Below are 14738 nucleotides of genomic sequence, written 5' to 3'. Positions count from 1 at the left end.
TGGACTCTGGAACAAATTACTTTGTAATTGGTCTCAAAGGGAAATGTTAGAAGTCAAGCAACTCAAAAGTCATTTAGGATCATGAATATGAAACTTCAAAATAACTTGAATGAATATTGTAACCTTCTTTGCATCTTTCTTCTCTGCTAATCTAGGCACTGTGAAGCACTCCTCCCTCCAGGGAGAGGAAAAGACCTCTTCTGGGGCCGTAACCCTTCAAAGGGGATCAAACTTCCACACCATGCCAGCCAGTATGGCCAAAGTCCACCTCCAGAACATGGCAGACTATTCCAGCCACACACTGACTCTACGTAGAGAGAAATGTACCACTAAAGGAATCAGCACCGAGTTGCCTGGTGCCAAATCCATTTACATCTGTGACAGTGAACTCTTTAAGCAGCTCGATAGTGAGCTTCCACAAAGGAATGGGGAAGGAAGCAGTTGTGAGGGCACTGGCAAAGCCCCAGGGCTTGTCCTTTTACCAACCAACAACACAGGCACCCTAAGGCCCGCCAAGGGCAAAGAAGAGCAACCAACCAAGTATAACATAAGTGTTGAGCAGCTTCCTCAGACAAGGCTCGTTCACCTGGCTAACCCTGTCAGTGGTGAGCCAGCGCTTGGATTTGGACTGAAGAGCCTGCCTGCTGACCAGGTCAGTGTGTCATGTACAGAGAGAGACTCACCTGCGCACAACCTACAAAAGCTACCCAGAGACACTCAAGTGGACAGCAGCACCTGTAATGGAGCAGAATCTGGAAACACGGTTGCGATGACCAAGAGTGAAACCGTTTCAACACTATCCACGAGCTCCTTGGAGGTGAGTACATTTTGATCTTGTCCAAGAAATACACCGTCACCTTCAGATTTGAAACTTAAAAATAGGATTTACAGCGAAAGAGACATAATTCTGTGTGGATGTCAGTTATTGCTATAAACCCCAAGAATCTATCAACAAAACTACAACTACAGTTAAAAAAACAAACAAAAAAAAAACAAAGGAAGTTCACAAGAATCACAACACCAATTTGTTTCTGTGTAGTTAATCATACCTTTTTTGAGAGCTGTGGAAATGGAGGGTTAAACTCATCAGAAGATGCTGGTAAGATTACACGGTACATAGAGATATGGACAAAATTTTATATCTAGATGTAGGTAATTATATATCTAGATAACAATATATCTCCCGAGCATTGTTACTCATATCAAAATACAAAAATCCATTGGCCAAATACAATATATTCTAAATACAACTACTCAAAGAATACACTTCAGTGCAAAAAATAAAACAAATACAACATTTAAGATTACCAATCATTTAACCAGAGTTGTAGGAACAAAAGTTGGTCATCTTGTTCTAAATGTCCGTTTTATCTAACTGTGGTGTCACAGTCTGAACACTAGGGTGCGCCATGGAAAAGGAGCACATTGATTACAAACAAAGAATAACACACACATAGAAGACAAACTTGTCTGTGTCGAATGGACCCCATGCTGTGTGTGTGCTCAGATGTAAATAAAGTGAATAAAAAAGGGTACCAGGCTCTTTCTTGAAAATTCTTAGCAGTGATCGCTCGCGCAGTTAAGCTAGCTGCTGAAGCTAGTGTATAGCGCACAAGACCCTTGAAGCACTCTGGATCTCACCAGTGAACAACAAACTATTACAGTATTCTGTTTATCTTCCATAAATGATTAAATTGCCAGGAGAAATTAGTAAATGTATGGTGAAGGATACTTTCAGTGTCGACTAAACAGCGGCTGGCTCAAATAAGCATCAAATTCAGTCACTTTTACCCCACTCTTCACAAATGATGCCGCAAGGTCCTTATGAAATGACAGCTGTATATTCATAGGCTTGGAAAGAAAAACTTGTCTATGAGCCTCAAGAAGAATATAGTTTTTTTTTTGTGTTCACAGTGGACCATTGCACGGCTCATTGATCCTGTAACCCAGAACACCTCAGTTTGTCACTAGAGTACAAATTTCTACAGGTACATAGAAAGAATTTAAGCTGGATGAGCATGCTTCGGTAGACTGTAACATACTTTATTCAGCCTCCATCGTCCAACATAACAGTACGGCAAGCGTGAAGGGACATTACTTGAAGCAGCTATGGAAGAAAGACTTCTAAACCACAATACAGTCAGGTTTACTGTAAAACTGAAACCTAAAACGTTCAACCAAACGATATAATAGTTCAAGTTTGCTAGCTTAATGCTAACCTATACAGTGGTCCGTCACTACTTTGCGGTTCACTCTATTGCGGATTTTTATTTGGTTCTATTTATGCTGGTATTTTTTTTTTGTAATATATGAGTAAATAAAAACAGCACTTTCTTTCATTCAACACAATCTGTTACATTTTTTAACAAAACAGAATATTTGGTAAATTAAGAAAAGTGTACCATGATAAGTAAGTCATCTTACTTCTTTTGATTCTTCTTAGCAAGTCAATGTCCCATCACTGTTGAGATATTTTTAGAACAGAAAACAAACAGTTGGTGAGACCAAGGGATGCGATGAAAACGAGAAGCGCAGAAGCCGGTGGGTACAAACAAACAAAACACAGTGAATGCATGGACGCTGCAATTGATTCTGTTCTCACAGAATTTGCCAGATTCCTTTTTGGAAAAAGAACAGCGTGAGGCGGTTAATGCATTTTTAGCTGATGTTTTGGGATTTTATTTTTTTTATTCCCTACGATGACAACATTTTCATCCGTTGCCCTGATTGGTCAAAACAAAAGCTTGGTGTGCACAAGTTGCCGTATTGCCCAATCAGCTCTAAAATTATTGTACCGAATGTCCTGCCTTTCCTGAACAGGTCACATTGGAGCAGTCCCAGTTTAATATTGTGGAGAACTCCTTTGACTGTTTTAGCCCATTATCGTGGGCTAACTGACATTAGCGCTGATATTATGTAAATAAATGCAGGTAATTCTTGTATAAATTGATTGATACCATAAAGCACGTGTCAAGATCCGTTCCTCGAGGGCCTGCCTCCTGCATGTTTTCAAGGTTTCTCTACTCTAACACACCTGATTCAGTGATCAGGATAATTATCAGGCTCTTGCAGAGCTTGATGATTAGCTTAAATATGAATCAGGTGTGTTGAACGTGGGAAACCTCGAAAACATGCCGGACTCAGGCCCTCGAAGACCGGACTTTGACACCACTGCCATAACGGCATACACAACTGAATTTCATTTTGGAAATCTATTTTACTGATATGAGTATTTGAATTATTGGTAGGTGAAAAACATTGTTTGTTTGTCACAGTTAATGCTAAAATGTCTTCCCCATTATTAATCACAAATGAAGTTTCATGATTTGCAACATGTTTCCAAAGATGTTACGTGAATTTGTGGATATGTAGGATTGTTCTCATTTTCATTACTATACCTCGAAAATAACACCATGTAGTTTGTTGACTGCTATTGTGTGAATGTAAAATGGCTGCTACATCCTGGCCGATCACAGATCCCTCTGGTGTATTGTAACAACATAATGAGGCTTTCTCGAATCCTAACCACATTAATGATAAAGACAGCTTTAGTGACATACTGTAGAGGGGCGATATGTAAAAGAACCTCCCAGAAAAGGAACTTTTAAGATGCATTTGTGTTAGTTTTTATGGAAAATGCATATTGAGCAATTATAGAAACTCCTATATCTACTAAAAATATAGTTAGGATCTTCATATTCATAAAGCTTTTTGCAAATCTTGAAATTTCATTTGGGACAGAACGGTAAAAGTGTGGGAAGAATTACTTTAGTGTTACCTTTTGAATGAAAATAACTGCAAATAATTACAAAAAAAAAACGGTACTCATATCACTCATATACAGATACCATAAATTGGTTTCAAAATGAAACTAGTAGGGTATGTCTTTACACTATTGATTACATTATATTCAAATAACCTACAGTATATTTATATGAACTGCCTCATATTTTTTGATTTAATAAAAATACAACAAGTTGTGTTTTGTCATCTCTGATTCCACTGATGTTTTAGGATATTGCCAGGGTAACACAACAATAGATAATGGCAGTGTATCGCATTAATCTGATAAAAGTGGAATATTTCTGTATGTAAACTTAGCCACTGCTTATGAGTCGTGTTACCATTTACTTTGAGACCTAATATTGTTCTTACCAGCATTACCCAGATCAGGGATAGGCAAGTTCGGTCCTAGAGATCCGCAGTCCTGCATGTTTCGGTGTCTTCTGCCTCCAGCCCAGGTGTTTCAAATCAGCTCATAATTACGTTCTGGAGGAGCCTCTCAGCTGTGTTCGAGGAGGGAGACACCAAAAACATGCAGGACTCTCTAGGACCGAACTTGCCTACCCCTGACCTAGATAACCCAGTAGGATTTTTGTACAGTGTTGCACATGGGTCAAAGTTGTCATTATTTTTTGGTAAGTTAGACATCCTTTTGTCTTATCACATAATATCCGCTTTGTTTGTTTTTTGTTTTTTGTCCATACATCATGTTGATACATTTCACACGTACTCGGGTCACTGCTTTATTGATGTTTTAAATTAGACAACAAGCATCTTATTTCATGGGCAAACAATACTACATCCAAAAATGTTAGCCAAGATAGCCATAGGAAAACCTTAGATGGTTAAAAAAAAAAGGTTGAGTTTAGTCCCAGATGATAGTGCCGACTGCAGTCGCAAGATGTGGCATCATAGTGAGCAGCACAGAGTGGCCTCAACATCTGTCTGCTGGTGTCTTTTCACTTCAGGGCAAAACACAGTTCCATAATGGCGTGTGAGGCAGCAGCTGCCAGAGCAACTGGGCAGCCTGAAGGTCAGGTTTTCCCTCACTATTCAGTGACAGCTGACTTAAAGGTCATTCGGTCACAATCTGTTAAATGCAAGCTTTTGCCAACGGGGCTGGAATGACCAGTGACAAACCTTGTTTTCTCCCTTCGTGACTCACTTCTCTCCTATGAGTCGCAGAAAATCCCTCATTGACTTTCCACCAGAATAAAATGTCTTTAAGCATTTGTCTTCTCACGTAGCACATAATATCTTTACACAACTTTAATCTGTTTGTATCATCTCCCCCCCAGAGGCGAAAATCACGCTATGCAGAGCTTGACTTTGAGGTAATGTTAGTCTCTTTCATTCATATACAGAGCTTGGATTTGTCTCTCTAGTATTTTAATCTGTAGATGTTTGCATACATTTATTATTCACTGTTTGGAACGTTATTAGAGAGATTAGACATGACTAAGGAGAGGGTAAAGTGGAATTGATGGGAGTCTGTGCTATTTCCCTTGTGCGTAATCTTCCTGTGTAGAAGATAATGCACACCCGGAAACGCCACCAGGACATGTTTCAGGACCTGAACAGGAAGATTCACAGTGCAGACATGGATGTAGAGTCTCCACCTGTTGATGCCAAAGCTACTAAAAGATGGAGTGTGTCCTCTGCCAGCAGCGACAAGACCAACATAAGTGTAAAGACTTTACTCTGTTCTGTAATCCCCACCCCTCCCCCCACCCGTCTAATAATGTTCTCTTTTCACCTAATACAAGACTAAATCAAAAAGTTGGGTGGAGTTGTCTGGTAGTCAGTTCCAGTTAGCTTCCACGTCAACTTAACCACTTTCTTTGGTGTAAGAAGTAAAACTCCAATGGAATTTTACTTTTCTGGATAAATTGGGGGGGAAAAGGACACGTTCTTGCGAGAAACCTTCCCAGAGGAGTGCACTCTATTAAAGATTCAAAAGAGATGTCGACTCCATATTTCACTTCCTTCCTCTAGTCTTGCTGGTTGAGTGTAGCTTTGCCTATGTAGTGTTTTTGTTGGTCCTACCTTAGTCTATTGTTGACTAGACCAGAAAATCAGTCCTTCATAGATAATTAATATTATTTAGCACATTATGTAATTCAGGCTATATAAGAAATCTGGCAGCTGAAATAAACTCTTCTACTGCATCACCATTGAAGGTAGTGTTTAGAAGGGAAAAAAAAGGTAGTGTTTAGTTTACACAAAGCGTGAGTTACTGTACTGTTGTTACCTCTTTCAGTTTTTATAACTTGTCTGTTCCCATGCTGTAACAAAATATTGACTGCATGTTGATTTTAATTATATGTGTTATAATCCCTCGGATGGGAAGCTTAAGTTCCAATACGTGGGAGTATAAATAATTAGAATTGCAACCAAGTTTTAAAAAGTAATCTTTCAAGCCATTATTAAGGGTAAAGAACATCTGTTTTCTTGCTTACTTCAGTGGAATTGACAGTCATTGTCAGTCCGTCAACATTTCAAGCCGAACCAAACTATAATCATCAATCCGTCAACGTTATTTTAACCGTCATTGCTAAACTACAGCTGCTACTTCAGAACTAACAGTAAATTTCATGAGCTCAGTCCGTCAACGTTATTCTAACCACGCTTCCGTCATGCTAAATTGCATTTTGTCACCACTATTTTCCGCTTGACATCGTTCATGTTACTATTCTTTTCCTCACTAATGTATGTGCACATGGTTGTACGTGCTGGGAATACTGCCGCGCACGACCAACGGAATCAACCCCTTGGCTGTTCAATTAGTTGTCTGATGTAAAATGGTGCTCTGAAGGACCCCTTAGCTGTCTAGCAATGTGCCCGATGTACAAGTACAATAAACAAACTGAGCACTTAACTAATGCTTGCATAAACAAACAATGATTATCATTACAGAATACGTTTACATGCAGGCAATAACCCTTTTATAACCCGAATATTGGCAATATTATATATTCGTGTTATTGGATGTGTTTACATGGCCTTACAAAACCCGAATATTGGCAATATTCAGGTTTTGTAAGGCCATGTAAACACGCAATAACACAAATATGTTCTTTTTCGGGTTTAAAAACCCAAATAAGACCCCTTGGTTACCCCTTTCAAAACTCGAATTCTTGCGCAATATAAACGCATTTGGAATACCTCGATTGAACGGCGCATTGTTTTTCACTGTGCGCATGCTCTCTATTTTCTTCTTCTTCTTCTTTGCTTATTTTAATTTGCAAGGTATCTTGGTCTTTGTAGTAACGTCTTGTATGCTCAGCTCCGTCCCATTCGCTAAAGGAGCCTCGCTTGAATACATTGATTTCTCTGCGGTGTTTTCACATTATTTTGTGTCTCTACAGCGAAAACGCCACAGTTTGCGCCTATTATACACATATATACAAGTATATAAGTCTGTGCTTTTGGCGTGTAACCCACTAGAAATACTCAAGGCGATGTAAACAAACATGACGCTCGCAGCAAAGAACCACATTTCTGGAGGAGGAAACCGACTATTTTATTTAGCGTGGTGAGTGACATAAATACAACGTGGCGGCCGTGGCTTAGGGTGTAGAGACGGTCGTTCAGTAACCAGAAGGTCGGCTGTTCGATCCCCCGCTTTCCCCAAGTCATGTGTCGTTGTGTCCTTGGGCAAGGCACTTCACACACATTGTCTCCAGTGGTACTCACACTGGTGTATGAAAGGTGTGAATGTTTGGTGGTGCTCGGAGGGGCCGTAGGCGCATACTGGTAGCCATACTTCCATCAGCCTGCCCTAGGGCAGCTGTGGCTACTTGCTTAAGTAGCTTACCGCTGTGAATGTGTGAGTGCATGAATAATGTATATAAGGTATAATGTGACACGTCTTTGAGTGTCTAAAAAAGCCTTATATAAACCCGATACATTATTGTTATAATGTCTTTTATTGAATGTAGTAAGTTAAAAGCGGAAATTACGTTATGTACGTAATTACCTTGTCCGTGCATCACGGTCCGAACGGGATATTTCAATCGAGCACAAATGACATGTAAACGAGAGTAACTCGTTCTGCCACGCATGTAAACGTGTTACCTTGATTGTTTCAGAAACCGGAATTCTGACCTTTATCCGAATATTGACTGCATGTAAACCTTGTCAAAGTCTGTAGTCATCCGAGTTTGCAAAGAAGTTAGCATACCTGGTAAGCGTACTTGTTATTTTATTTATTCATTTACAGCAGGACAAAAAAAGCAAGATTAAAGAAGTGGAAGTTCTCTGTGGTGCGTCAGCGAAGTGAGCGTCCATGAGTGTCTCTGTCTTTTGTCATTAATCAGTGAAACATAAGAAGGTCCGTTGGTACGGACTCGGTTATTGATGATTACTTTGAAACCCACTTCTGGCAATGCTTAGTCCGCCAATTCTATGAAGTTTCCCGTCATTCATTTATCATTAACAAAACGGGCGTCCATCATTGGCAGCTTGACGGGCCTTCTGTGAATATTGACGGAATGCCCACTTCTGTAATTAAAGATGCATTGTGGAGTTGAAAATGTTAATATTAAAGCTTTTTCTACATCTTGCATGCGCTACTAATGCCCAGATGAGTACAAAGAGCCCTGACTTTTTAACAAAGACTGCACCTATCAGCTCGTATCTTCCCTTCAGTGCGGAGTGTTCGCCACGAACACACCACAGTTTCTTGAGGGGGGAGAGAGGGCGTGACACCAAGCACAAGCTTTACACAGAGGCAGCAGTTTTGCTTTCAGCCAGAGGTGGCAGTCACGAGTAAAATAGTGACCAAGTTCACAATGCTCCTTTAAGTAGAAAGCAAGTGGTGTCATCCATTGAAATGTGTGCAGTGAGCATTTGCTAATAACAATACTCATTATTGATACATAATTACAATAATAATAACTGTTATTATTACTACTGCTACTTAGGCTAGAGAGGACAGCTGCCGTGTCTGGAGCAGTCCAGTGTGCGAGAACAAAAGCCTGCTCGGCTCAGAAGCGAAACATCTTCTAAGACAACCAAAACAGTCCAAATGCAATCGACTCAGTGCCCTTAGAATATAACATGCAGTTCCCAAATGATCTTATTTATTAAGGAGAAAAACTCCAAACATATCTTGCCCTATGTGATTGTGGATGCAAGTAATTGGCCCCTTGAGCCTAACAACCGGTTGTGACACCCTTGGCAACAATAACTAAAATCAAGCATTTCAGACTTTCCCATCGCCGTGGATGAAATTTGGCCCACTACTCAGTCATAACTCTGCATGAACTGCTCATTTAAGGTCATACCACAGCTTTTTAATAGAATAAAGTCTGAAATTCAACATTGCTTCTCCAAGAACTTAATTTACTGTAGTTTTTATTAGCCAGTTTGCGTAGGACTTGCTGGTGTGGTTTAGGTAAGCTTGAGGGCAAGAGCTGATAGCTGATCTGTTGCCTCCAGGATTTTCTGGTATACAACAGAACTCATTGTTCCCTTCGTCATAACAAGTTGTCCAGGTCCCGGAAGCGCTAAGTAGCACCCTATATGTTGAAGATGTTCTTTTGAAATATAGTTAGTTTTTTATGTTAGCTGTAATGGAGAGACAATACTTCTTTTTTTTTGTCACCAATGTTTGTCTTTCCTTAGAATTTGCCCGTGGATGCCATTTTTGCCCATTTCTTTCTTTTTGTTGAGTCACGATGACTGACCTTAACTCAGGCCAGTGAGGCCTGCAGTTCTTTGGATGCCATTCAGGGTTCTGTTGTGACCTCATGGATGAGTCAATTGTTGCACCCTTGGAGTAATCTTGCTTGACGGCTGTTTCTGGGAAGGTACACCACTGTTCCTGTTTTTCTCCAGTTGTGAATAATTGTTCTGACTATGGTTTGCTGGAGTCCCCACTACCTTGGTCAGGACTTTGAAACCTCTTCCAGACGGATAGACTAGATTTGAATCGCTTAGGCCTGGGTGTGGCCGTTCAAATTGAGCTGTGGTTAAACTCTTGATTAAATGAGGTTGGGAAGGTCAGGTGGGAAAGGCATGAAAGAAATTGTGTGTTTGTGTGTGTTCATATGAAGGTGAGATGCTGAGGTTATTGATTGCTTTGAATGTGAAGAGCAGGATTTTTTTTATACAGTTGCTGTAAAAACAGGTGTGCTGTGGCTGGTGTGAGGGGATGTTGAGAGTGTGAAAGCTGAGTTTTGGACCAATTGCATTTTCTCTGCTAGATATTTTTTTAAGGTAAACTTAGCGAGAAACTATAAAACTAAATACTTAAACGGAAAGTCAAGTAAAAACAAAAATATGTTCAATCGGACAAGACGGACTCCAAAATATAGCAACGAAGGCATGGATTATTGATTTTAACTCTTAAGTGCAAGTTTCAAAGTTGTAAAAGGAGAGGCTTTGCCTAGGCAGCTGCCTAAAATGTAAGAAGTACAACAAAAAAGCCGCATTTGCAGTTTGTCAGTCCAATTTAAAATCTCCGTCCAATTTAAAACCCAAGTTTGAGACTGTTGTTTTCAGATAAGCCGCCATGCGGCCCAAACCAGTAGGGTGGGATTGTACAAGGGCCACTGAGACCAAACACTATACCTTGTTTGCTTTTCATTGAAATTCAACAAGTTAAGTGCCAGGCTTTGATTTCTTCCAGACGGGACAAACTACAAAAGATCAATTAAAAGTATTGTTTGGTGTACTGTCAGATGACAGGAACTAGTATAATTGATACTACATAATTTACAGTATATAACATTTGGAACCTCCCCAACAATTTACTTGACGTCTTAGAATCATGTTGTTACAAATGTTTTTCATTTGCCCAGAAGTAAGACTTCCCTCATCTTCATCTCAGATCATCTTGTTTTATTGGCGCAGTAGTTCCCATATGTAGTTAACCACTTATTCAATGATAAGGCATAATTGAGTTAAGTGCAACCCCCAAATTTTATCAAAATATCAAACAGAGAAGACTTACATAGTGAATGTGTCCAAAGAGTTTTACAATGCCCGACATTCAATCATTGAAAACGTATTATTATAATCGCCAGACACTTTTAACATATCAATACACACATTTGTGTTTGTTTTGCTTCAAATCATCCAAAAAAGATTTGCAGAGTGCCATGAAAAAGATTCTTAGCATTGTCAAAAGAGCATCAGGTATGATTTCATGTGTATGGACTCTATACACATTCCTTTTTAAGATGTGGTTAACATGGTTTAAGTCTGAAAGGGTCTACTGTACTATAAAGATTGCCATACTTGTGATTTTTTTAATCAAACTGCATAAATAAACAATCCCTGTCAGAATGTGTGAACCCAGTGGTTGATGTCACGCATGGCGTGCATTTGTGAAAGATGGCGAAAAAGTGCAGAGTACGAAAGTCCTTTCGCCATCTTGGTATATCTTATACAACTAAAAACGCAACTTAGAAAAAGTATTACACTGCCAGTTTTATGTTTCTGGGATTCTGGCCCTTTTACATCGATTATGGAAACAAATCGTATAAGGTGAAGGCTCAGTTTCAATTGTGGGTTATGCCTGTGAAGACTATATTTATACTAGTTAAAGGACTAAGGGTCAGGACAAGAGTCAAAGTCGTTGCTCAAACAATGACCCTGGTCAATGGAAACTTTGGGATGTACTGAAGATTAAAGGATCCGCTGGTGTATTAAGTAATATACATCAAATGCGCTCAAGGAAAACAGCAGCAGGGTGGGAAAATCCAAAAACACCCACTAACTATGACCAGCAGATAGCAGCATTGTATCTCTTTTCAATGGGCTCCCGGGTATCAAATTACATGAAAACATGGCGGATCTTAGGAAATACAATATTTTCAAGGATAGCGTGAATGATCAAAGCGTCTGTCATAGTAAATCTAATTTATAGAGCGTCACTTAACAAAACAATATTAGTGTCAAAGTCACTGTTGTGCAGAAAATTAATCTTTTCACAAAAAGCTTGTTTTCTCTTTATTTTTTTCCCATTTTTGCTAAATGTCACTCAAATTACCTATTTTCAAATGGTGATTACTAAAGAGCAGAGTAAGGTGGAAAAATAATTTTTTTTCTAATGAAAGAATGAAATCCAATCTTTCATATGGTATCCACCATGTTTATGTGGTCATAGCACACAATATTCAGTTTGCTCGAAATCAGCTGGCACTGTAGGGGTTGTTTTTTGGATAACGTTTGGCAGTAAAAGAGTTATCTTTAAACGTATTTTACAAATACATTCAAATTTATTTGTAGGCTAAATGCTAAAAAAAAAAAATCCCCATAATGCCACGGGGTATTGACTTGCGCATGCACATCCCCCATGGTATGACGGGGGGGATTGTGCACTGCCGACATAATAATAAATCATAAAAATTATGAATAAACCATGTTTACATACTTAATTTTCTAATATATTGTTATAATGTAAGCCAAATGTTTTAAAAATATGTTTTTGCAAAAGCGCAAGTCAGTAAGCAATGCCATGATGGGGAAAAAATGCAATGTCTTGAAGCATTTAGCCTATAGGTACGTTTGAACATACTTGAGAATACGCAAAGAATGTTTACTCCACATTGGCAGTTCCACGCTTCTGTATAATTTTGGAACTTTAAATTTAGAATTGAAACCATTTGCATGTATGGAAGTAAAATATGGATGTAAAAGCTATTATGGATTTTTATATTTTATATTTTTATTTTTTAATAATATTGTAAATATGCTTTCCTCCTTTCATTAGGATAAGCAGCAGACCCCAAGTAAGAGGGCATGGGAGGGCATACAAAAGACCCACTCGCCACCATCCTGGGGAAGAAAAGACCTGGCAACAACAGTGACCTCCCCTTTGGAGATGCAGACGGTGGAGTGGGAGAAGACAAGTGCAACTATTCCTTTGGTAGGCCAGGATATCATGGACCTGCAGACGGAGGTGTGATAAATGAACCGCATTTCCTCAACTCACCTTTCACTTCACTCTTGGACAAACAAGGAACATGTCACATACTGGATGATGTCCACTGCAAATGTGAGGAGAAAGGAGAGTATGAAAAGACAATAAATGCAGGACATTTACATGAGAAAACTGCTATCATGATGTCTTTGTATGTTGTTTCATTTCATGTTTTCATCAGACATGAACTGCCTCCCTGAATATGGACATGAGTAGCAAACTGGCTCACGTGGGAGACAGTTGGGAAAATAGGAGATATAGTGACTCCATTGTGTATCATACACAAACCTGTTGTCTAATATGTATGTAATGGTTGTAATGTAATTAGTCATGTCTTCTTTCTTTCCATTCAGTGTTGCTGCATCACTTTTGCACTCTCTCTTTCTCCAAAAATCGACACTGCTGTTTTACACGGCTCAAGAAAGTTTTTCCTCAACATCAGTGATGAATCGAAAAATCCACAATAGTTTGAGGACAGACGGCCAAGCGCCAAATCCTATGCTCCTTAAGTCAATCCCTTCCCCCGCACAACTCGTCCATATCCTTTAGGCTCCGGCACTTTCCACCCTGGCACTGGTGAGTCAAGTGCAGGGGGAATGTGGATGAAAACAAAAGCAGCCGCCCAAATGGAGAATTGCCTTCTCCTCCAATGACTCCTCTGAGATTCTTGCAGGCTTTGCTATCTAATCGGTCCTCGACCTCAATGCCACCCCTGAGGATCGGGGATAACTCACATCTAGTCGGACGGCGCATCCAACTATGTGGCATTTGTTGACAAAGACAAGCAGGCAGGTTTATTATAGCTAATCTAGAATGTTTAAAATTGGGATATAAAAGGAGTATGTATGTTGAATAATTAAAGATGGCTATGTGACTCAATATATAAATATATAGAAGATATGTTGTGATACATAAAAGGAACATGAAAGCACAAGGCTCATTTGGAGTCATGATGTACAGCATTGTAATTATTTGACAGAGCTCTGCAGAATGGATTTCAGCATTTTATTATATTTCATACTCTGCTTGGGTAGAGTCATTACTGAAAATATCAAAAATAATTATTATGATATTCTTCTTTTCCCTTTCCTGTCCTGTTTTTCAGGATACTGGACTATATGCGTGTTCTGTATGGCAATGTAACCTGCGTGTTTTTATACCACTACAACCATTTACTCTCGGATCTCCTCGCTGTTGTCCCCTGTCCTCAAATCTGCCTGTTCGCCAGCCTTTCTCTCAGAGGCCTCCCACACCTCCTAACTTGCCTTTTTATTTTACCTGGGGTTATCTGTTTGTTAATGTACAGTTTTCAGAGCACAAAGTGAATGTGTCTTATTTCTAATAATAAAAAAAAAACACAAATCTATATATGTACTTATACAAAAGCAGTCATCATGATTTTAGTGCTTAGTGTTGTTATAGTTTACTTACTCTCCTTTTTTTCTTCAAATTTGACAATATAAATGTGTATGTTAATGTACTCCTGTTTTGTACATGTTGTATTATGATAATCTAGGGTGACCAGATTTTCAAAAATTAAAAACCCGGAACACTCATTTAGCTGAATAGCAAATATACAATTCAATTCTTACCAAAAACTAATTATAACAAATTTAATCGCTAGTCAATCTAGTGATTGATGGTTTGATTATTGCTTTCGCTAATGCTAAATGCTATCTTGGTTGACATTTGACATCGCTAAACAAGGCAATGCACTCACCATTATCCAACCTTTGTTGTTCGGCCATCTCCCTTGTGCTGGTCCCGCATTGTAATATTTGAAATGTGCAACCAGAAAAGCTCAGCATTAGGCTTGTAGGACTACATTTCTTCTGATTCTTAGACACAGAAGCAGGAAGTAGTTCTAGTATGACGTAAACACGATAAGATGTACAGTAGTTAGATTATTTAAATAAATCGCTAACTGTCCAATTTGACATACACACGGCTCAAACAATTGGCTTGCTGGAAAAAAAAAATAAAAATAAAATATATATATATATATATATATATATATATATAT

The 14738-nt window shown here is 39.0% G+C and overlaps 1 protein-coding gene and 1 long non-coding RNA gene across 10 annotated transcripts in view; one reads left to right on the top strand and one right to left on the bottom strand.

Annotated features, from left to right (window-relative positions):
- Positions 1 to 4267, bottom strand: part of LOC144057535 (uncharacterized) — a 33670-nt gene extending 29403 nt beyond the window's left edge. The window contains exons 1-2 of one of the 2 annotated variants that reach the window (XR_013295283.1): positions 4156 to 4267; positions 2425 to 2461 (exon numbers count right to left, since the gene is read on the bottom strand). This is a non-coding gene — a long non-coding RNA (uncharacterized LOC144057535). The remainder of the gene's footprint in view (positions 1 to 2424; positions 2462 to 4155) is intronic. The other variant, XR_013295284.1, reaches the window with a different exon arrangement.
- Positions 1 to 14083, top strand: part of adgrb1a (adhesion G protein-coupled receptor B1a) — a 135039-nt gene extending 120956 nt beyond the window's left edge. For 7 of the 8 annotated variants that reach the window (XM_077575217.1, XM_077575216.1, XM_077575214.1 and 4 more), the window contains 4 exons: positions 156 to 817; positions 5082 to 5117; positions 5312 to 5470; positions 12506 to 14083. In XM_077575217.1, coding sequence (XP_077431343.1) covers positions 156 to 817; positions 5082 to 5117; positions 5312 to 5470; positions 12506 to 12700 — 1052 coding nt within the window. In that variant the 3' untranslated portion in view covers positions 12701 to 14083. The remainder of the gene's footprint in view (positions 1 to 155; positions 818 to 5081; positions 5118 to 5311; positions 5471 to 12505) is intronic. The other variant, XM_077575219.1, reaches the window with a different exon arrangement.
- The last annotated feature ends 655 nt before the right edge of the window (positions 14084 to 14738 follow it).

This window comes from Vanacampus margaritifer, chromosome 9 (assembly GCF_051991255.1).
Source record: "Vanacampus margaritifer isolate UIUO_Vmar chromosome 9, RoL_Vmar_1.0, whole genome shotgun sequence".
NCBI classification, from domain to species: domain Eukaryota; kingdom Metazoa; phylum Chordata; class Actinopteri; order Syngnathiformes; family Syngnathidae; genus Vanacampus; species Vanacampus margaritifer.
Note: the sequence above shows the minus strand (reverse complement) of the source record. Positions and strands in the feature narration are given on the sequence as shown.